The following is a 25,276-nucleotide window of genomic DNA, read 5'->3' as shown; positions in this document are numbered from 1 at the left end:
TGAAGTTAAAGCACACCGGCGTGGTGTCCGTGCCACGTAGAGTAATGTTGTCCTCCCCAATCAGTCTGTACAAGTCTATAGAAAGACCGAAGACACTGTCACCTGATAAATGGAGTCGATGCTAGCTCACATAAGTGCCAGTGAGACACAATACACACTTGTGCATGTATGTACGCCAATTTGTTAACGAATGGTTTGTATGCTTAATGTTTCAGAAACATGCAAGGGGAGTGAGTGGAGTGAGTAGTATGCACTGGCTCTAAATGCCAGCATATCCTGTCATTGATTGTTAATCGACGAGCTGCACATGTCTGTTTATCATGTCTACAACAATGTAAGCAATGCCATCATGTTTGTTATTATTGTTCGCTTATCGATAAGCGAAAATTGGTAATGATTAAATTAACTTTTAATGTCACAATCCACTTACAATTAAAACACATTTTTGCGCAAAAATATAGCGCACATTTCAATAAACAGGCTCCTTTGGGGAAGAGTGTGGTTTTCACACAGTACGACGAAATATTTCAAGGTTGGAATGTACATAATGTTATCGTCAATGGCTCCGTTATGAATGACATTTTACAATAACGAAAAAATAAACAGAAGAAATCAATATTCCCTGGATCGACATAAAACTACATTTTCACATATGTAAAAAAATAAACTTTATTATCGCCTTCAAAATAGACCTCTGAGCAAATACAAACATCCCAATACTTAATACAAACTTCTATACAAATGTTAAAAGCCTCGGTTAGGATGACCTTCAGTGCGGCCAAGCAAAAGTTTATGAGTTCAGCTAGACGAGATGTTGAGATTCTCTGATATCTCTCTAACGCCAACACCATGAATAGTTTTTCGAAGCTATTGCATATTATCGCGGGCGAAATATACCTAACACGATCACAAAGTATGCGAAAAGTGTTTGCATAACTTTAGGCGTATTTTAGCAAATCAAGCGGAATAAATCTATTGAGGAGACAGCAGGGTGCTTCTAAATTAATAATATTTAAGATACAACTTTTTAATGCAAATAAAAATATGGACTTTAATAAAAATTTAATTAACAAGAAATAAAGTATTCAATATTCTTAGTCGTAATATAAGTAACATTATTATTATTTTGGTAAATAGCTACCCTACCTCTTGGAACATGATCTCGTTTGAATTGAATAATACAATTGAAATTGGGTATTTCAATCGGATTATCAATGGTAATAAATTTCCACTTATCTTGTCTGGCGATTTCAATATCAACTTTGCAGATAAAAGATCAGTTGACAACTTTTCTTTCGGAAAAATTGAATTTGAAAATCCACAAGAATCCACAACAAAATATAGGACCACCACTGACGCGGTATCAAGCGTCAAACTTATGTCTCTTATATCAGTTACCATAAACCTATAGTTTCAATGATAAAAATTGCTGAGTAACCTATATGTATTGTAAGACAATAAAAATATTTTAAACAATATTAACTTCTCATTTACTCGATAAAAGAAAAAAATTCGTTTATGGACCAGACAGTGTTGTAAAAGCACTTGTCTTTCCTGAGTTCCCACAAGCGTAATATCGATAAGGGCTCTAACTTTGTGTAGTACTTCAGTTAAAAAATGAATACGGGAAAAATGTTAAGGCTATAGATTCCTCTTTTTCCACTTGCTCACTAGTAATACTGTAATATTATACATATATTTGTTGAATAAATCAGTCTTAAAAGCGATTATTTCACTGTATCTGATTTAAAGTTCTACCTTTTATCCGTTCTAATCAGTAAATAAAAATGAAATATGAGGCGCAAGAGGTAAGCGTTCGCAAAGAAAATCCCATAATCTTCTTCTTGAAAGCAAATTTTTTTTCGTACAATATCCGACATTCTTAATCTCCTTAATTACTCACTTTTAATAGGCAAGGAAACTCTGTTGTGGTATTCAAAATTTACGAGCAATAGGTATGTGAAGGGGAAGTAAAGAGTTGGAGGCGTGGAGTCAACAAATCTTTCGATTAATTAATTTTAACTGCTACTCAAAGGCGGCAATCGCTCCTTTGCATCAATGAAACCGCAAAATTCATTAATAAATCCATAAATCATGACTAATTAATTCATATGGAAGTATGAAAGGTGCCAGGCAATCGAACAATTTGAAATTACAAATTAACTGATAAAAATTAAACAATCGTCAAATAAATCGCTAATCACATGGCGACGGAACGAGAATTAATGAAATAAAACAATCCTTTCAGTCAGAAGGACAACAACACAAACAACAATGACAATAGCTGCCGGTAATGAAGGCAAACAATAGCGCGAACATCGCGATAAGGAATTTATTAATCCCTCAAATAACAATAACTGTCATTGTGTGCCACCAGGGCACGCAAGCCGGGGTCGAATAGGTGTGGGAGCCACAAGCGTCAGTGGAGCAATGAATTATTGAATTGCAGAAGGTGTAACGCAGAACACTTGCCACAAGACAACGGTGCCACAGGTTACTAACTATGTTGCACGGTGGTGGCATATTATGAAGCAAAAACAACAAGAAACTGTCTTGACACAAATCAAAGCCATCAATTTTATATAAAGAAAGATATAACAGCCACAAGCAGAAGCAGGACGCTAACATCTGAATAACTATTGTATATACAATGACAAGCGAACAAACACAACTAGTCGATTATTATACCAGTTTCAGAATTTATACCATATTTGTGCTCTTTGCGGCTTTAGATTGACATCAATATTGGCGTAGCTTAAGATAAAATATGAGATCTATTCGAACTTATGTGTAAGAATTTTCTTCTATTTGCTCGGACTCCAGCTTAATACCTGCTGAGAAGTTTTGGAAGCAAAAATTATCGTTTCCCATTCAAGGCGGAAGGTTTAACTTAATAGTTGGAAAATGATGAGAAGTAATATAGCTCTGAGTTGAAGTTTTAAGCAACGAGCGTGCCGATTTCTTCAAGTTTAAGTCTGCGTGAGAAAAATATGTGTAAACTTTAATTTGAAATAAAGTCTTAACGGCCTATGACACAAAGATTTTTTCATAAGCCAATGCGAAGCGGCATCCCAGATAATACGAGTATTAAGCGTGCGTAAAACGATTAGCAACTGATGCTCAACATGTTAAACGCTCAACGTCATGGGGCATATCGCATGGTCTGTCAACCAACGTAAACGAAACTGACATCAACGCCGCGCCCACGCGGATGATGAAATCCAACGTCATGGCTGCAAAGTTAGGAGGCCTTTATATGCCTATATGTGTTTTGTACATTTCGCCATCGTTAAAAGAACGGTATAAACGCCAAAACAATAAATTCGGGAGTGATTACACTGCACACGCCCCGCTTTACATGATATTTACCTTTTCTGAAAAACACGATGCCTTAACCTCGACTGTAGACCTGTCGCTTCTGACTCTTGAAGTCAGTGCAAACTCGCTGCCGAAAACACACAGCGCAATCTTAAAGAGGCTTGTTACTTACGAGGATTCTCGTAGACTCTTGTGAACTTGCCTGTTCCGGCAGCGTTGTTGTTTGTGTATATACCTATATATATAGACATTTATATGCGAGAAACACTTTGTTGTATAAAAAGGAGTAGCAATATGTATTAATACGTGCAGCTTAATCTTCCAAGCTAAAGCTCGTGAAAATAAATTTGGGGCAATGCGGTAATTTGCGAACATACAAATATAATATAACAGCAAAGTCTTAGTCTTAGTAGAGTTTTGAAGCATTTATGATGAGCAAATAATTTCAGTTCTATTAGGTATATACAAGTATTTAAAATGAAGGAAGATAATTATAATGATAAGTATATAGATACTATGTTACGATTTGGACCGATTGCTTTCTGTTTTGATTCCAAATATGCTAAGTATACAAAATCAAGAGATAACTAATCAAATATTTCACATTGAAACCTATTTCGAATTAGACATAAAAAGGTAACCTTAGAGGAGATTTCAATTTTCAAGCGTAGGTAGCATTATGGAAATGATAAACTTTTGCAGAAATATGTGTTCTTAAAAATAAATAAAATATTTTTGCGAATGATGGGAAAGTTTGGGTTAGTTTTTTCGAAATATAAATTTGGGAACTAGATAGAGTCTTTTATGCCTGACAAATACGCCACGCAAGTCTTTGTTTAAACGGACACAAATTGCCTTTATTGACAGGGTGTTCTACCACTATAACATATACATAGAACTCCGAAGAGTTTAATTGGCAAGTATACTGAAGGAATTCGTTGGAGTAGAAAAACAAATTATAAAAGCTTGGTCAGCTAACCGTGCTAACCTCATTGGATATCAAAATCCTAAACTAAAAAGAAAATAAAACATAAATTTTTTTCTCGACAAAGAAACGATCCAAAAAACAGGTCTCACTTTATGAAGTTATTGTTTCAGAAAAATCTCATTGATCTTTTTATTGTCAAACAGCACATATTCCCTGAACTAAAGACATAGCAACAAACTTACTTAGTGTCCTCCTAAATCCAGCAACGCTTAAGCACATATGGCACATAGAACAAATCCCTAAAATGTCGTTACTTTAACTTGTTCGAGTTCATATGTAGGTTGCTCTAGCAAGTGGTGTGAGTGACAGGTTAGTTGTGCACATGTGCCATAATGCCAGTGTTTGAGTGCCAGTTTTTGCGTCTCTGACATATGTGCATATGGGGTAAATAAATAACCGTGTAACAGTGCCAACAATGCAGTGTAGACCGTGAATATCAGCGCTTAGGGATGCTGTAACGTTTGTCTCTAAGCCACACATACATGCAACTGCAGCAACAACGAAACGCAAAGGGCATCAGGAAGTATTAAAAAATAAAGTTGCGCATTGTGAAACTGTCACTCACTAGCGGCGCTGTCAAATATGTGGGGCATACATCAGTAGCGGCTCAAATATATAAAAGGCCGAAAAATGTTATTTGTTGACAAAAAGAGAGAGCCTGATGTGTGCCACTATTTAGTTAAGAGAGAAAGAGTGATACGGGTATAAACCGATTTTGGGTCTTGAAAATGTTATAGAAAATAAAAACCTTTGCCAAAACGGTATTCCTTTGTAAAAAACATTTAGGCTGGCGCCACGGTGCTCCGCCAAAGGCACTTCTGTTAAGAATGCGCTCATGTGCTCGTTTTGAAAACAATACAAATACTGAATTGTTGTTGTCATAATTGATGCAGACGCAGCTGCATGTGGTTTGTTAATTCAAATCGAGGGCAGCGAAGGAGGGCACATAAAAGCTGTTCACATTTTTGTGGTCCCACTTTTTACAACGATTTTGATGTAAAATCTACCCCTACATTTACTTGGGTTTAGAGCTTTTTTCTCAAATTCCGTTACTTTTTTATTTTAACGATTTATTATCCCAATTGGAACATGAGCAATTATATGTGTGTCACTTGAGGGAAAATGAATGGAAGAAGAAACCGTTGCTTTGCAAGGAAGCTCGAAAACACAGCCCGCCATGAAGTGCAACATAAGAGAGAAGTGATAAAATAAACTGGCAGAATTATGAATGAAATAAAAGCAGGAAAACAGAGCAATACTCGTATAGCGAGCGCTCATGCATTTGCATGTTAGAGGGGCTACGCTCGAGCCGAAGCGTTTCCAGCAAAGCATTCAGTGCAACCAGCGTGTAAATTTAAATGTGTGCACATATGGTGCGCTACGGAGTGCGACAATCTGAAGTGCATACACTGACATTTAACCAACAGCTGCGCATTTCCCTTGAAGACTTTTGGGGTTTTTGCTTGCTTGTTCTCTAAAAGGATTTGTAGATTTTTATAGTTTTGATGGTTTAAACTGCATTAAAAAAAACAAAAACAAAAAAAACTTCACAGCCCAACACAATAGCCAGCTATCCGACGGTGCTTGAAGATTTGTGTTTAGTGTGTTTGCCGTGCTAAAGTACTGTAGTCTCTTTCCTGCTTTAGTTGCCCCAGAAGGAGTTATATAAACAAGTAAGGAAGTGCTAAGTTCGTGTGTAACCGAACATTTTTTGCTCAGGTATACTCCAGAACATATTTTGAAACAATTTTATTTATAAATAATACTCACTGACCGACATATTCGGCATACAACTTGCTAATACCTCATACCATGAACACGCCACAGACTAATAAAATGCTTCGTTAAGGTACTTCACATATCATCAAAAATCATAAGTCGTAAAGTTAGCCGGATGTTCGAAAATCTTGATGTTAGTTATATAGGAGTCGGTCAAGTTTTCACTCAATTTTAGCCGTCTTATGTTTGGAACAAAGATACACTATTGTGACTAAAACACGCCGAGATATGAGTTTCCACCTAAAGGTGCGCAGTGCCACGCCCATTGTCCGTTTTTTGTTTTGTTCTGAGTGAACTTGGTTATGATTGCTTTAGTGGTTTAAAATTTCAAACTGCAGATGACCCTCCCTAATGCGATTATTTATAGCAAACAACAGTCTTGTAATTTATTATGGATGTTTTTATTTTATTGGTGTTCGATTAATGGCGTTTTGTGGGAGTGGCAATTGTCCGATTACGCTCATCTGCGTCTTACGGGCCCAGAGACTTGTGTACCAAGTTTTATCGGACAGTCAGCCATCCGGCCTTAAACTCGTCCCTTCATCATGATCTTTAGCAAAATGTTGCAAGAGTATAATAAATTTATTTTCTTTATTTTACTGTTATAAATCATGAAGGGTAAGCTGACATTAAATCGTCAAAATCTTACGAGTACCACGACCAATTTTTATCTTGACATTTCTTTCGAACAAAGTAAAAGTTGATTTGGGCTTGTTTGATATTTTTGAATGGTTTTCCCAGTCCTTTTGTAATATTTTTGGGGGCAGATAAATGTATTTTATAATATTCCAGTGACCGCAGGTATGTATGTAGATCAAAATATATTTCAGATGAAGAGATTAAAACATCGAATATTGCAACTTATTCGCCCATTAAATCAGAACGTGTGTTATAACGTATAAGCGATGGTATGCGGTCAAAGAGAATCGTTTTTTTCATTTTAAATAAAGATTTTTGTAGAAACATTCATTAGGTTTTTTCAGACCAGCTTTGTTAATTCGTTAATCGTTATTCGGTAGTTTGTTACTATCGATCTAGCGAGTATCGAAGTACCAGCCTGGCAAGCGTGATAATTTTGTCGTTGCTTGCTAACATCAAATCAGCTATTCGTTTTGCGTCGTTGCCTCAAAAGTTCATGTGATTAATTGTGAAAAAATATATTTTACTTTCGCTACAAAATAATTTTAGATAAATTTTTTAAAAGTAAGTATTTAATAAAATTGAGTCAGCTGTTATGGAACAAAATATACCACACTACTGAGATAGAGCAAAAAGTATGTTCACAGTTAAGTGTTTTAACGAAGTATCAATTAACGAAGTATCAATTAACGAACTACCACATTAACATGTTCGGTCTGAATACCGAACAGTGAGGTAAAAACATATTAAATTTTTGGGAAAAGTAACTGATTGACAGGGAAACTTTTTTGTTTGAGATGCATTGTGTTTGTCCTTCTGATGAGGAGTCATCACAGTTTGCTCGGAGATTAAACCGCTGCTTTTGATATGTATGCATGTTAAATTTCGGGAAGATTTATTTTCAAATAAAAAATATTTCTTTCAAAGAGCTTGGTTTGATCATTCAGTTTGTATGTTAGCTATATGCTTTAATAACCTGATCTGAACAATTTGCTCGGAGGTTTTACGCTTGCCTTGGACAATAATTTATGCCAAATTTTGTGAAGATATCTTGTTATATAAAAAATCTTTCTTTACAGAACTTAATTTTGGTAGCTATATGCTATAGTTTCGCAAAATAGCAACTTCTTAGGAAGAAAACCACAAAACTTACCGCGCCGACCTCAATGATTTTACCATCATCGGGGAACAATTAATAAGGATAGGTGAATGTAGAGTTTTATACTAACTATAAACCCGTTTTCTAAACTTTAATACGTTCCGTTAGTTTCTAAAACGTCGAATATCCTCAAAACAGAGGTTCATATAACATAAAATTAAATAAGTAGGTATTTCTCAATCGATTACCTTGGTTAAATTGTTCTGCTCATTCCTTTGCATAATAAATATTTTCAGTTACGGACGGACAAGTTTTCCTGTAGCAATTAGCAAAATTTATATTGCAGCTAAACCGCAAAAGCTATCGACTTTTAACAATTTTATCCAAAAACCAATTGCTGCTTTCCTACTTTTCGAACTTTCTACCTGCACAGATTAAAGTTCACAAAATCCATTATTTTTTTACAAATCTGTTATACATACACGTTCGCATGTATGCATGAAAATGCCATTCTGATACCCAACAAACATCGATCGCATGCAATGCTCAGGATGTTATTAGATTCAATGGATATCGAAACGAATATTCCAGAAGCAGAGTTCTTTTTATAGACTAACGCAAAAATTTTAGTTTCAAGCAAATTCTAGGCGTCTTTTCGATTTTCACTTTATTTAACTGCTTTCACGGCTCTTGATTTTTGGCTGAGCTGCTGTCCTGCTCTACCGATGAGCAAACAGAGATCTCGGCTGTCCAACGCAATCATGTTCACATTTTCGGCAACAGTAAATCGGTGTTTGCTGGGTGTCTACATATATTCTCATTTAAGTGCAATAAAAATGGTTGAATTTTTCGTTCGTTCCTTTGGTTTGCTTACTTTATTTTGTTTAACTTTTGTATTTAGTTAACAACATTTGCCCAACCGATATCCTTCAGATCGGTGTCCATTTGAAGTCGTAAATAAAGTTGAATGTGTACGTAACACCCAACTACAGGGTGAGGGATAAGAAAGTAAATTCACCAGCAAATATGTGTGTGCAAGCACCAAAGTGCATTGCCTCAAGTAGGGTGGCGTAGGGTGGTTCGACCTACTAGCGCAAAGGGTTTTGTTGTTGTGTGGGCGAGTGTTTGACAGAGAATGCGAATTTGGAAAGTTTGAAATTGGGGCACCTAGTGCAAATATGATATATGACTGCTAGCACACTCGAGTGCAGTTCATGAATTGTGCACGAACTTCGTCGCAACAACAACAAATACAAGAGGAGGTTTTTAACTTACACCCGGAACGCAAGGACGGCGGCCAGTGGTTGTTGGGGCGAAACTGTGAGAAAAATTACTACGCTCCTGCCACATATTTACTTTCGAAGCATATGTGTTTGCTTATACATATATGTGTGGGTATGTACATTTCTCAGAAACTTTGTGATATGGCATACATACATTTTATGAAGCATGTGTGTGTATTTACAATTGTGTGTGTCCACGCTTGCCAGTTGGCACCTGTACAGTGCGACAACAACAACTGTGGTAACTGTGCAAATAACTCAAGCGAACTCGGTCAGCCAAACGGTTGTCCGACGCACAAGCTCTCAGCCAGTGCCCACACAATCAGTCGAGCTAGAACTTTATTAGGAGTGAAATTGGACAGACGGGTAAATACACATACCTGTAAAAGTAGTTGTGTTTGTGTCAAGTGCGCCTGAGCAAGCTTAAGTAAAGGCCAAATTCATTTTAAGTCAATATATAACGAGTGCTGCAGCGGCTGGGGTCCCCAAAACAAAACACATTTTTTCAGTAGCACGTTATTATTATTGGATTTATGAGAAGTTAGATTGTGAATTAGTTTTTAGCGCAAAATATGAATGCCTATAATAATCCTGTTGATAAGCGATATTTACTGCCTGGCATCGCCAATTTAATGGATGCACCGATATTGCACTACGCTTTTGGAAAAGAAAATATATTAAAAAAAATAAAATTTTGGCGGCACCTCGGTAACCATTAAGTTCTTGAAAGGAATCTGCAGACCCTTTCCACACTCTAAAATGGCGTTAAGGTCTGTAAAAGGCAGATCTTAAGCTGAGGTGTATAACATAGTTATAAATGTCTATAAGTTAGTATGCTGCATTCATTCCTGACATGCGTACGAGGTGGAGGTACCTTTCATTATGCAATGATTTAGGGTTCGAATCTTTGTGTGGCTTTTAAGCTTACTACCCTATTTACATATCAACAAATGTACTTTCCTTCGCTTGCTTATTTTGGCAGTCCACATGCCTTTCAAAGTTTATTTAAGAGTTCGACTTTGAGCGCGTTGCGGGTGTGTTGAGGGCCACATGCTGAACTTAGCTCCGCATTCAGTTGAGCTGGTGTAAGTGTGGGGTTTTACTTGCACCCTGTTCCCAAATCTTTGTTGTTTGGTCGCAGTACGTAGGCCAAATCGGGTTAGTCATCCGTTGCTCTGTCGAATTGGCTGGCACCAGCACTTCGTTAGCTTCAACTGGTTGTGTGCTTGGCTTAAGCTCGAGCACCTGCCCGTTGTCAGTGGATCATTGATCAAAAGCATTGCTGCCGTTAAGTGCACCTTTTTAACAAATTTGATTTGGTACCGTTAGGTAATTGGCCAGAAACTGCCTTAGCGCGTCACATAGCATAAGCTGAGCACACGAACCTTTTTTCGACTGAAATTTAAATGTTTTCGGGAAGGTGTAGGTGTACAACTCCTGATAATATTTTGTATACACATTTTACGTAATCAAGTACCTACTATTTTCGTGTAAGCTGGAGCGGCACGAATATCATACTGGCTCAATTGTCGGCAAAAGAAATTATATATATATAATCCATACACAACCGAATAGGAATACGAGTATATGCTTGACGATTATACTCGTATACTCGTAAATCTTTAATGGCTTCCCCTGTGCTGTGGCGTGATTTTAGGCGCGAACGTTTGCGCACTGCCAATAATAAGTCAGCTAATTGGGCCCAAAGCGAGTCGCTTGGCAAATACGCTATGTCGGGTGGCATTTACGAGTGTTTCGAGACATTTTTTTGCGTTTCGTTTTCTCTCTTTCTTTACTGCCGGCACGTGTATGGGCGTACGAAGATATTTGGAATACAAATTATTCTTTTTACAGCCAGAATGTAATTGTATGCGTGGCGTTAGTGTAATTTTAAGTAATTTAATTCTGGATTCAATGTCTTTATTTTGTTCGCTTGTTTTATTGTTGCCACATTTTACAGAATTGTTCATGAATTTCTTTTTTCACTTGCAGATTTTTAAAAGCACCGTTGTGGAATTTGTGAATGGGCTTGGAATAAATAACTAAAAAGCAGCGCGAGACTAGCAAGCATCTATACATGAGCGAATGCTGTAATGAATATATAAAAAAGTACGAAAATCCTTCAAGAATTTGAAAGGGCCACAGAGAAGGAAAGTTTTTCTTTTCAAATGGGGGCTATGCACACGCAAGTGGCGGAAATTAGGACTAGAAAAACAAGTTAATTAGCGAGGCTAAGGGCAGTGGAGATATTCACCGAGAAGAACATGTACACAGAGTTGTTAATTGAATAGCATTGCGTCAACTGAGGAAAAGCATAAGAAAGTTAAGTGCGGAAATAAAAAAGAAGACGCTAAGACAAATCAACAGCAGAATTGCAGACCGCCCCTAAAAGCAGAAGCAAAATTAGTTTCAATTAAGCGAAACACAGCGTATACTTCAAGGTGCTTCCGATTTCGCATGCCGGTCATTTGCAATGTTGTACTCCTCGCTGTTGCCGAATCGCTTCATTAGAGCGTGGTAGAGTGCTGCGAGAGGCAAAAGTGCAGGCTGTGAGCTGAAACTGCAAACTGAACGCAAGCAAAGTCAGCATCAACTAAAAGTCCCACGATAACTATATATATAGATAAACATATATATATGTAAACAAACGCACTTAGAGATACACGATCGTAAATTCGTATCGCTTCCAAGTTGCGTACAAGTTTCGACGCTGTAAATTAAATTGCAACTTCCGAGGGCTGTAGCAACAGCAGCAGCCGAAAGCGGAAAGTAAAAATAAAACGTAAAAACATAATAATGTGCAAGGCAGGTATAGTTAGTGCGCAGCAATAAAAATTCGAAAAAAAATCAAAGCGTAGTGCACGCTACTATAACAACAATAACAAAACAACGCACAATGGATTTGGCAAAACTGCAACGAGCAACGCCATTAGCGGTGGCGACGATACGCCGTAACCAAACTAAAAGTGTCACAAGAACAACAACAGCAACGGCAGCATGCGCTACAACAACGGCAGTAAGCACAAACGCAGCCCCAAGAATATGCAGTTCAATGCCGTTGACATGTAAAGCTGCGTTGCGAACGTTATCTACAACAACAACGATAGCGCCAACAATCCGCATCAGCAGCAAGAGCAGTGACAACAACAACTGCGGCAAAAATGGCAAGGAAAGCGCTGCAACGTCAGAGCAAGCGTCGCCACGTCTGTTGGTCGCTTCCAACTCGGGCGGCTGGCGCAGCTGCATCGTTGGCCTTGTGACGCTGTTGGTGTTCACAGCGAATTTCAACAGCAGCGTCGGCCAAATCGATTGGGATGATGACGATGATCCAGGTTAGTCACCACAGCTCGCTGTTATGAATTCGTTACTTTGTTTTTTGTTGCTATCTTTTTCAATTCATTTGGCAGGAAATTCGTACAGCTCCCGTTATTACTTTCGCTGTTGAATTCTAGGTCAGCGCAGAGCACATACACCTGAACAATTAAACAAACAATTGCTCTGGCCGCGCAGCAAAAAATTAACTAAATTAAGCGTAACAAGAACAAGGATCCACGTTGGGGGGAGATGGGGGTGGTTTAACATTAACAAGGGGCCGCACTTGTAATGTAGTCATTTCATATTAATTTCAATGCCAAACACTTTTCGTCGGCACATAGCTACACAAGCCTCTTGCAACATAAAATTTCGCTTAATTGAAATCATGTAACCGACGCGGCTTCTCTTCTCCCCTCAAACGTGCTGTTGGCGCGTGGAAAGTATTCAATTACACCAGACTTCAAGCGCACACACACACACACACATAAAACAGGCATAACCGCGCTTGACGCATTGACAAAGGGGCAAAATGGGTCAGCCGACATAAAATTATTGAGTTGGTTGTATGAGAATGATAATGGCATTTGTTGCCTTGCCTTTTGGCGTTGGGCTGTCGGCCTTAGCGTTGTCATTACTTTCAAATTAATTTACGTCATCATAACGCTTTTTGCTGTTTGATTCAAATTATGTTTTTAAGGTTGACAAAAGGTGTAAACGCTTTATAAGTGGATTATAGCGCCCCCACTGGCTAGAGTTTCAAAGGCGATTATACTGCTCCCCCTTAATCGACACAAGTTAACAACTTTGAAGAGAGGGACAACTTCTAAAATACTTCAAAATTATAAATATTTGAAATTCAACAGCTGGAATTATTTATATGTTACTTTTAAAAAATTTCTCTTTGGTGTATTTTGAATATAACACGGATTTTTACAATTAGGCAATTCACAAGCTTTGTCTTATGTCTTATGTCGTATTTCAATAGTCTTAAAAAATACGACACCTGTGAGCACCCCTTAATCGTTTTATGTCATATTGTATAAAATTTCTAAAATTAAGAATACAAAAATTTCATTAGAAACTGACAAACATAAAATTAAAGCTTCTTTATTGTGAAACGAAAACAAAAAAATATTTTTATATTTCACTTTTCTGAAACCTGATAATCGTGGCTTCCTTTCATATTATTATAGAAATTGATGAAATTTATTTAATTTACAACAACAGTATTGATATGACAGTCTTAAATACATAAGACAATATGACGATATGACACAATATGACACCTCGTGAATACCCTAAATATTTAAAATGAAACTCAACATTTAAGTTACGACTGAAGAGGTCTGCATATCCTTACTATATTTAAATATTAATACTCTTGCAACATGTTTCTACAGAGTAAAATAGTTTTGTTTACCTAACGGTTATTTGCATTACCTAAAAATAGTCGAGCTAAATATAGGGTTTTATATATATAAATGATCAGGATGACGAGACGAGTTGAAATCCGTGGGAGTGTCTGTTCGTCCGTCTATCTGTGAAAGCTGTTACTTGAATAAATATTGAGATATTGTAATGAGACTTTGCTTATGTGTTGTTCCTTGGCAAAAAAGTAAGGGCTACTGCCACGCCCACAAAACGCCAGTAATTGTAAACATATAAAATGCCATAAATAAGCAATAAATTAAGATATTAAACAGTAATTTGGTACAGGCGATTGCAGTAATAAGAGGTATCTGTAAGCTAGCATTGTTTTTAAGCTGAGCGTTATAGGGTTGCTTTGGATAACAATCTATGTAAATTTCATAAAGATATATTGTCAAATAAAAAAGTTTTACATACAAAGGTTTGAGATTGATCGATCAGTTTGTATGACAGCTATAACCTAAAGTGGTCCGATACCGGTGCTTTCGACAAACGAGCAGTTCAACTGTCAAAACTAAGGCACTAGCGTATATACAAATTATACAAATACAATTAAATATATAATATATACTCGTACTTTATAGGGTCATCAACATCCAGAGAGAAGCGTCGAACTCTCTGGGTGTTACTAAGTTCGTGGCAAACTTCATATACCCTGTGCAGGGCATAATAAAATTCTACTTCTGCTACTTCTTTTCGAAGCTGTGTTTTATTTTATATTATTTTTATTATTATTTCTTTTTTTTTAATTTTTAAAGTTGTCGATGGCTCTCATTTAACCGGACTCTGTAACTTGGTAAATTTGCACTCTGTTATTCATTATAAAACTGATTCAGTTCAATAATTGACGTTATTTGCAAGTTTAGTCGGATTAGCTTTAAATCGTCTAATAAATTAGTGTTAATCTCCGGTTGATCATAAAAAGCTAATTAAATGCGAACATAAAAAATCTGACTACGACTGTCCAATGCTTTCTGCGCCCTGCCCTAAATGTCATGTGAACACACATACATGCAAATGTTTTGTATCTCTATTTATTGTAATTAAGCATAATTCGTGCAGAAGTTCGTTAAAATGAAAAGACAGAAATTTTGACGATTTTACGACATTTATGAAGGCGCAACCCGTCGGTTTTACCAACAGTTTGCTGCCGTTAGAAATGGAGTCAGAAGTTAATAATAAGTACATTAACTAAAAATAGCAAAACAAAGGTTGATAATATACAGACATATGTGTGTGCTTGCGAAAACCACAGTTGTCTCCCGTAACAACCCTTGTCAGCAGGTAGCTGAATATGAACAGCAGTCGCGTGTTCTGACAAAATTCCATTTCGCTGTATAACTTCATTAATTATCTGCGCTGTGTGATAATGGAGAATATTTACTACGCGCTGAATGCTGATTCTTGATTTGAAACTAGTGACTTATGTAATTACTGTACCATGACAAAGCGAGGGGGTATGTGTGTGCAAATAATGACTACAAATCCCGCATGTTTGACTGACAGTGGAATTTTGTACAATACTCGTATTAAATTTAAATTTTCTTTGGATATCTAGGGTAAACCCCTGCAAGTGTTTTCCGCCTTTACATTACTCTTGCTGCTAAATGTCATGCGGCGTCGAATGTTTCAGCCCTTTCCCCAGCTCCTTGTTTGGCTCACTAATCGACACGACGTCGGCGTCAACGGAGCGCCATGAAGAATTCCAGATTTCATAAAATCACTGATTGTTGTAACGCTCACCCACGTTTCAAATGCACACGAGGAAACACAAGTATATGGTACTTCTATGTACTTCTGCTTAATTTGTAAGCGTATGTATAGAAATACATTATTATACATATGTACCATATATATGGTAGTTTGCATGTATAGGGGTTTATGCAGTGAGTAATAGCTGTATTAAGAGTACTGCGCCACAAGCATTTGAACTATTTGCCGACGATTTGCCTCTGGCATTGTGACTGCTCCTTGCTTTTTTCAGCCCGACCGCTTACTAATATTTACTTGACAAGTGGATTAGAAAGGTGCCACAGCACGAAATTGCGCGCATTTGCCACAGAGCCATGTGCGCCTCCGATATACATACGTGGATAACAACTAACGCATATACGAGCATATATACATTTGCACAGTGTCGGTTGGAGAAGTTTCGGAGGTCTTGAATTCGACTCAAAATAAACAGTAGTGAAATTGAGCAAATCCGGTCCACAGACCTTACATTTTTTAGCACTCTCTGATAAATAAAAAAAAAACAAAGCAAAGGGAAAATTTATTTTTAATAATTTTTTAATTTTAACTCTTCAGCGACAAACTGATTGTAGTTGAATAGTTTAAGTCTGAATCAGGTATTGTTTCCAAACTCATTAGATCCCAAATTGAAAAAAGTTGTAGAATATCCAACATCTGCGTGAAGGTTTCATGCTCACTTCCGAGAAGCAAGGCTTTGCGAGATATTTATATAAGTTAGAAATTTACTTGAAATTTTCACGTAACCCGATCCACGTTAATCATTGCTGGAGCTACACACACAGTTACAAATATATGCTTCGAAATTTATTTGCATATTTTCTGTATGTCTTCAGCAACTTAATAATATTTATAACTAACGTCGACTTACTTACACACGTCTGTTTATATACGAATCGTGATACTCGAATGTGCCAGCAGTGAGGTATCGTACAGCTAGTGTTTTTGTTGTAGTCGTTGCTGTTATTACTTCAAGCTTCTGCAACTACTGCCTTAATTTGTGAAGGAAACACTTCATCTTTTATAAACCTACGCTGCCCCAAGAGTCCTTATACGCTAATACCGACACGCACTCCTTAAAGTATGCCTGACTATATGAATATGTTCTATCACAAACATAAATACTCATCTATAATACGCTTAGAGCTAGGTGGCCACCTGATGTGCACGTTCATAACCTGCTTTAGCTCTGCCCCGGTGCTTTACTTCTCATTCACACTGTATATGCGAAGTCATGGCGCGTTTGTACTGTGTCTTGTCTTAGACTCTAGGTAACAAACAATAATAGTTAAATTATATAAATTATTATTCACATAAGAGTAGCCGCTGTAAGCTTGATATAATATTATATTAAATAATTTAAATCAAATTTTAATTGGCTTTATTTATAATTTGATTGTTATTTATCCTGATTCGAAAACTTGAAGTCCGGCGAATCGAACAAACAACTGTCAAACTGTCAAATATCAAGTATGGTACCGTTAATATAGTGAAAGAGAAGAATATCTCACTACCTTACTGTGTCAATTTTCTATTCTCTCGAATCAAATAAGTAACGTTGTTGTTATTTTCAAACGGAAATTTGTTTGCAGTGAAAAAGTAAGAAAATATAAAATAACATGTTAGAAATATTACCACTGTGCATCGATCGAATTTAGTGGCCTGAACTGCTGAAAAAATATAGGTATATGCGATTGTACTTGGGTACTTCTTCATTCGTTTATTGCCGCTGTCGGTCAAAAATGTTGGATTGGCTGTTAGCACGCGACGTTGTTGCTTTAAAAAATGAAATTATAATTTATAATTTTTTGCTGAAACACTTTGTGGCTAGATGACGGTGGGATTTGCTGCCAACTCAGCACAAGCCCCATCCGATTTGCACGCTCGTCCTGCTGAGTAGCCACTGACAGCTCAGTTCGTTGAGACAATTCCATGGAATTTACATTCATATATATCTAGTAAACTTGCTGCCACAATTCGCGTTTTTAACTTGTTTTTTTTTTTTGTTTGTGTGTATCTCGTGTACAAGGCAAGTGTGATGTGTGCTAGCCGACATTTCGCTCGTCCAACGTCGTTCACTCAAGCGCTTAATTTTCTGTAGCATGACTGAGCGTTCCTACGATAATATGTGGCAAGCTGTGCCTGTTTGGCCAATACACACACTTGGTTATCCTAGTCTGTCAGCACGCTGGTCCGAGTTTCGTTACATTTATAGCACCTCCATTGCATGCAACCGATTTTGTGTGTGTGTATTTGTTAAGCGAGTGCTTATTTAACTGGCAGCTTCTAAAAATACCCATACAAACTGCCAATAAGTCCATGTGTCACGTGGTACATAGTCATCGTATGGGGACACCGCTTTGGCGGTGCACATATGGTACATGCGCACGACAAACCCACTCACTGGACTTGGTCGCGACCAGTAACAACGTGACAATGTAAAAATTTAATTTTCAGTTCGTTTTAAGAAGGAAGTGTCATTTTTACTAAAAATATACGTTTGTGCTAAGTGATGTGCAGATGTATGTGTTTTGTTGGTCAAACACCAGACTCTATAGGGTGTTATGATGTATTATAGAGCGTGAAAAAAGAAAAAAACCGCTGAGTCAAACAGTTTTGCTGGAAACAAAATGCTGCTGTCAAACTTAATATTTTCTTATGCCGTCGCTTAGTTATTACACTCCTACCGGTATTTAAAATAGCTGAGCATTTTCGGAGATACTAACATATGTATTTATCACAGTTAATCATATTTGGACCTACTTGAAAGAAGTTGTAAGCATTCTTAATACTGCAAGTCATAAAAATCTAATGGAATACAAAGACTTCCCTATAGAAAGAAAGTCTAATTTAGTAATCTTAATCCATCAATATCTGAATTTTTTTTTTAAATATAGAAAAATAGTTCACTGAGCATAAAATTGTGTCACGTCGTATATGAAACCAGTATAAAGAATTGGAAGGGTCACTCTCAACTTGAGCTGAGTTTCATGGCAAGTTGTAATATAAAGACGTACGCAAAGAAGGTATGAAACCTTCTATATCGGTTTATAGAGAAGGTTCTAGAGGCCAGGCTCATCACGGAGCAGTTATCTCCGAGATCTCAACTTCAGCGGAATCGACAGAAAGCAGATATTAACTTTGCGAAAACCCCGTCAACATTTGCTTGAGATTGGATATCTTCCACAGCTTCCAATGGTTTAACTTAAAAGAAAGAGCTAGAGCGAACAAAGCCTGGAAATTTTATTAATTCTACATATTTGTTGAATGGTGCTTACTTGCAACTCACTTGGGAGCACAATTAGCCGAACTAAGGCTTAGGTGCAGCCACTTGCGAGTTGCGAGTAAGAATTATTAAATACTACTTCGCATATTCTGATTAAATCAATAATAAGCTTACTTTATTAATAATATTAATTTAATGCTTTTTAACTTTAGTTAGCAAGTTGCTGGCTAAACTGCTTCAATGGATATTAAAAACAACTAAAGAAGAATAAATGAAAACATAAAATTTGCACCAACGGATGTTTGTTGAAGTGAGCAGCAGCAAAGGATAACACAAGGAATAACAATCACAGCGCACGACATACACACACATGCCTCCAATGCAGCAAAGAGGGTATAAGTGCATTGCAATCAACAGCGAATACTTGCAAACTGCTCCAGTACCTCTACACACACACATTTACCTACGAATGCAACCTACTTGTGTCACGTGTTTATTGTGCAAATATTCTTTTCACGTTCTTCTGTCTGCCTCACCAGCTGGGTTGGCTGGCCAACAATGGAGTGCAGCGAGGCCATTGTATTTGCTTGCTCTCAACTCTGATACCCCTGTGCAAAGTGTAGTAAAATTGTTGTGTGTGAGTGTGTATGGGTGTTTGCTGGTCATTGCTAAGTGTTTATTATTGTTTTGTATACAAGTTGTTGTTGTCGCTTTATTGTGATATTCATGAACGTGTAAAGTGTGCAGTCATTAGAATAAGTTGCTGCGACTGCTGCGAACCATTTACACCCCTTTAATTATCAGCACAGTCAACTGGTAGTGGGGCGGGTGCGGGGTGCTGTGCTCATCTAACGTGCTTTCTCGTGCTTCCTGTGTTTGCATACAGCAACACTCAGCCGAAGGTTGTTGAAAGGTGAAAGGCTTTTGTAGTGTTGATATGCTGGAATAACGGCATTTTTTACAATACTATTTTGCTTAGCTGATTGACTACAAATGGGCATGCATGAACCTCGTTTGCTCAGCAGCAGACAGTGTTTGCTATTGTCTATTGTCTGAAGATCCGTTGAACCAGCCAGGATACTGATAAGAATTCTAACAAACATTTATCAAAGTAGCTTGAAACAAATTTTCATAGACGATCTCTTAAAGAAGACAATGAACTTTTAATCTCAGCATATAGCAAAAACTGTGGTCTTTACATGCCACCACGTGAGTTCTTATAAACAAGTATCATATACTGTTATTAAATACCAGCCACCAAACTCATTAGACCGTGTCAGTGAGTAGTGACCCATTTGCTGAAAAAACTTGTCTCTTCTTCCCACTCTTTCGGCGCTTAGTGTACGACGGGACTTGCGCACCGCTTGCTATAAATTCGCCCCAAGTGGCTGAACTGAGGCGCTATTTTTCTGCTTCTAACTGCCACAAGCGCCGGTTATGGCATATCATTTGTGTAGTCCTGTCTCTCGCCGATGACCATTTACTGCTTTCCACATTTCATTGTGTTTCGGCGCGGTTCATGCACATTCTCGTATTTTTGACGCTTCCAGCGCCAGCATTGTGCTCGTAGTTGCAGACAATAATGCTGCTCGCCCTCCATCGCTTGTGGTGTGTCATGCGTCAGTGTCGCATTGCATTGTACACAAATCAAAAGGATAACTTCATCGTGTGATGCATTGGTTGTCGTTTTCTTATTGTTGAGACTGCAAAGTGCCGCCAGCAGCAAATGGGCTCTGCAATTTCAGTGGTGGGGGCAAGGGCTGAGGCGTTGGTATTGCCTCCGCGTTGGTTGTGTTGAATGCATGAACGAATTTGAATTTCTGCTTGTTTAACAACTGCCTCTGTTTGGGCCGATGCTTGTTTTCATTCGCCTTTTTTGCATGTCCTTCATCGTCGTTATTGTTGCGGAAATGTTGCCGTTGCTTTGAATTTTTCGTGGCCGTTGGCGGCTGGCGTCGGATTAGCATGCGAATTTTGCATAAATCAATGCACAATTTATAGACTTTGACGGCAATTCAGACGAACAGTTTCTGGCAGTGCCAGCTGTTGTAGCGGTTAAGCTTTGCATTTATTTTTGCCATTTAGCAGTATCTGATGGAGCCTAGCAGCCTATAAGATACTTTTTAGTCAACTTTGAATTTAGATATTTATTTCGATGGTGGTTGGAGAGTTGACCCACTTCGCCAATAAAGGCAATTTCGAACCCTTTTTGCTGCATACAAACTAGTCGGACGATTGAAGTGGCGGAAAACCTATAATTTATATAAAAATGTTTGAATATGAATGAGGAATTGTAGAAAGAGACAGAGAGGAATACTAATGCTTGCTATCTAAGTATGTAATATTATAACTAAAAACTGGAGTAAACCGCAAACTAGAGAATATTATAATCATACATGTATTTACTGAGAACATCGCACTTAAGTAGGAATAGATAGACGTTCGACTCGCTCAAAAATCTATGTTATTTAACGAGAAGAAGGAATTGAAGTGAATTGAATATATTCGGTGTCAAGAAAATAGCTCTTTTTTGATGAAAATATTATTAGAGAGATACTGATTTAATTATCGTGTCTTTAACTGTAACCGACATGTGGATAAGAGAATTGCTGGTGTTTAAGTAAACGTACTTTTCACTTTAGAATTGTGGAGCAATAAATTTTTTCTTGCTGTTGCCTCGTAAGTATATTTGCGCAATTCCGAATGACAAACGGAACTATGTACGAAAGTTTTGCATTTGTCACTTTTTCCGTTTCTTGCTCTTCAGCTGACTTTGTGTGTCATTTGCTCTTGTTCGTTGTTGTACAATTTTAGTACCTTTGGGCACAGCAGAAAAGTTATGGCAACTGAGTGAAATAGTTTTCTGTTGCATGCATTGGGCGGAAAGTTTTAATTAACAGAAGTCGGTTTTCAGCACTTTCACACATCGAAATTGCACTCGAACCTACTCTATTGTATATAGTGGCATGGCAGTATCCCGTACTCTACCCGTAGTATGATATAATTTATGATACGAGATCTGAGACTAGAGCCCATATAAGTGGATACATACATAAGACTTTAAAACAGGCACCGAGCACTTTCTGGTTTACTTACGAGTGTTATTCGTGCATACTTCCAATCGATTAAATCCTTTGATTATTGCAATTTTATTTTAAGCTATGAAAAGTTATTGACACTTCGCTGTTAACTGACCTTCAACACCGCATGCAACCGCGGCTTGAAAATATTTTGAGCACAACTAGAATTATATCGAATATCAGTAATGCTATGAAATATTTCCGGTAGTAATTTCAGTACATTAGTATGGAGCTGATGTTATCTGCCAAATGTAACCTTTTTAAAATAAGTTGATGAAGTTTCTATTTACCCATCAGATCATCATTTCTTCTGAAACTTCGACAAGCACTAATATTGTGGGAAGAATACCTTTTGTGATAGTTTCATTCGACAGCCTTTCAAACTTCTTTTCTCATTTATACTCAACTCGATGTCAAATTACTTTGTGAAAATCCGTCTGTGACATTAACAGATTATAATTTCTAGAAATTCGAATAAGCTGAAGAGTTCAGGAGTTCAGTTTCTGTGAAAGAATTTTGAATTAATTTTTTATACTGCTGAGAATTTATTTTATTCGAAGATTTTTCATGCTATCTATCTATTTCTATCTATTTTTAAAGGCACCCTTTTATTCGGTTCAAACTATTTTATATTTATTATACTCCTGCAACATGTTGCTACAGAGTATTATAAAACTTCAACTAATCGAGTTAGATAAGGAGTAACCGAACATTTAATATAGATCAGGTTGAAGAAATGAGTTGAAATCCGTTTGTTCGTGTGTCCGTCCGTGCAAGCTGTAACTTGAGTAAAAATGGAAAACTCTTTATGAAACTTGGTACACATGTTCTTTGACACCACACAAAGTTTGGCTTTGCGAATGAATAGTCGTGGCTCCGCCCCACGTATCGTATATGGTATATCCCCGAACCGACTTAAGCGATATCACTCAAATAAGCACAGGATACATTTTTTCATCACCTGCTGAAATCCATTGATAGCCCTGCCCACTCCCCAAATAACAGTTTTGTTGAAAACTACTAAAGGTACGATAACTCTAATTAAATATGTCAGAGGTTCTAAATTTCTCACCCAAGACAGCGCAAATGAGCTTCATAGAAGACAACAACAAAATTGGACAATGGCCATGGCACCGCCTAGCTTTAGCAAAAATCTTATTACTAAGAAATTAATGTACTAATTTTCACGAAATTCGGTTCGGTAAATGGGTGAATTCGGATTACAACCACGCGTACTTCCCATATTTTATGTTAAATAAAGAGTGTCTTTTTAGCATGGTATCTCAACTCTAATAATTGTTAAAATCGAACCATAAATTTAGAATCTCCAGATACCGTATATGCTCATCTCAGTGCCTATAACTGATATTTTTTTTCAAACATAGGTTAATTTCTAAGATATATTCTTGAAATTCAGAGAAACCCTTTCCCTGATAGGAGTGTGAACTTGGGCCAAAAAAAAGATAAAATCGGGTCAAAACTTACATATATAGTTCTTTAGAAAGATTTTTTTATATAAGTCTTTGCCAATACCTGAAGGAGATTCTTCGGCATTGATCTTTGAAAATTGCGAGAGTATAAAATGTTCGGTTACTCCCGCCCTTAGCCCTTCCTTATTTGTTTCTATTTATATATTTTACAATTACTTATGCGTACATATATATGCACATATATACCCCATACCCCATAGTCGTTCGTTAACTGTTTAGAATCTTTTATCGATTTTCTGTCATATCTATGGGTCAAGAACTTGTTTTAGTTACAGAAAAGTTATAAAATCAACAGAGTGGTACACGCACAAATATGGTTATATTTCGTTTTTTGCCTCACTCAAATTATAACAATATTAAATGTCATCCGCACACTCTCCAGCATGGAACTACACAACAAAAGATGGTCAACATGCCATTCGCCAGCAACTGAACCCTCTGCCCGCTTACTCACTCGGTTACTGCCACTTGCAAGCGACTAATCCCTACAAATTGTTGACCCAAACAGGAGCTGTGAGTGCAGTGCAAAAAACGACCACCAGTGCTGGAGCGTAAGTGCCCGAGTGTAAAGTGAGAAAAATAGTGGAATCGTTAACCCTTTCAAACCTGCCAATTTATTCAAACGGTCGTCATTATGCTAACACAAACTTATGTTACACATCGTTATCCTTTGTACAGTGGCATTTCTAATTTTTTCTGACATGTTTATAACGTAAACAAAAAGGGGAGGGAAAGCCAAAAAATATTACTTGGGAAACCGAAAAAGGTCACTCGACACAAACTTGTGTGCGAATATGTGTGTACTAAGTATGTGCAATTCTTATATGAGGCGAGTGTAAGTGATTGAGAAATGTGACAAAGTCCAAACCGGCCACTTACGCTCGCGCATATATTTTACCCATGTGCACTCGTAAATAACTTTATAGATTGCAATATACTTAATGCATCACGATTTGTACCTAAATGCGAGCAGTATTTGAAAAAATTGATATGCAACGCGTGTAAAGCAGTAAGTTTTACAAAAATCGTCTGATATAACAAAAATCCTTACAATAAACTGCTGATGGGTTCACCAATACATTCACAATCTTTATGTGAGTCGTGACGTACAGTTTACCTGTCAACTGACCGTCACTCTTTTTGCTAAAAAAAAGACACATACGACTTATAGTGCTTTCTCTAGATTTACATATGTTAGTATGAAACAGCTGAGTTCTTTAGTAGTGTCACCACTGACAGTAAAATGAACAGTAATATGACTGCCAATGTTTACTGTTTTTCCAAAAGGAAATTTTGTGTACGCCACAAAGAAACATCAAGCATTTCCATAGGGGTTTAGAGAAGTTGCGAAATACCCAGTTGTTATTCCTTGCCATAAACCAAAAGTGTTGTATGCTTCTGTGCAATAACTCTTCAAAGTTTTGTATTAAAAATATGCATTTTTATGAAAGAGAGGCTTTTTCAACTATTATATAATACACGTAAGTTAGATAAGCTTCAAATAAAGCTATGTCATTAATACGTTTTCATTTTTGTATTTATGTAACTTTTATATCTTACTTTAATTAAAACGTTTAAATTTATTAAAGAAAACATATTTATTTTCTACTGCGCAAAAGAATTTTTTACTTGTGATAGATTCACAGTCATAAATGACAAAGGACAGCTATGATAGCTTTTCAGTCATTACGAACAACTTTCAGCTTTAATGGATTTATAGTCAGCAATGATTTAGAAAAAGGCATGAGAGTAAGCAGTATAGATATATAGTGAATCAGTTCCGATTACCCATGTGTAAAAGAGAGATGCAAAGTCACACACATACACTTGTTTACATCAGTTTTTGCACTAGGCCCTTAAGAAAATGAAATCAACTTTGTTT

The 25,276-nt window shown here is 37.1% G+C and overlaps 1 protein-coding gene across 2 annotated transcripts in view; it reads left to right on the top strand.

Annotated features, from left to right (window-relative positions):
- Window positions 1-25,276, top strand: part of side-III (sidestep III) — a 183,812-nt gene that overhangs the window by 26,201 nt on the left and 132,335 nt on the right. For both annotated transcript variants that reach the window (XM_036357354.2, XM_036357353.2), the window contains exon 2: window positions 11,099-12,438. In XM_036357354.2, the coding sequence (XP_036213247.2) occupies window positions 12,003-12,438 (436 nt within the window). In that variant the 5' untranslated portion in view covers window positions 11,099-12,002. The remainder of the gene's footprint in view (window positions 1-11,098; window positions 12,439-25,276) is intronic.

This window comes from Bactrocera oleae, chromosome 2 (genome assembly GCF_042242935.1).
Source record: "Bactrocera oleae isolate idBacOlea1 chromosome 2, idBacOlea1, whole genome shotgun sequence".
NCBI lineage: Eukaryota > Metazoa > Arthropoda > Insecta > Diptera > Tephritidae > Bactrocera > Bactrocera oleae.
This window is presented reverse-complemented; position numbering and strand designations above follow the sequence as displayed.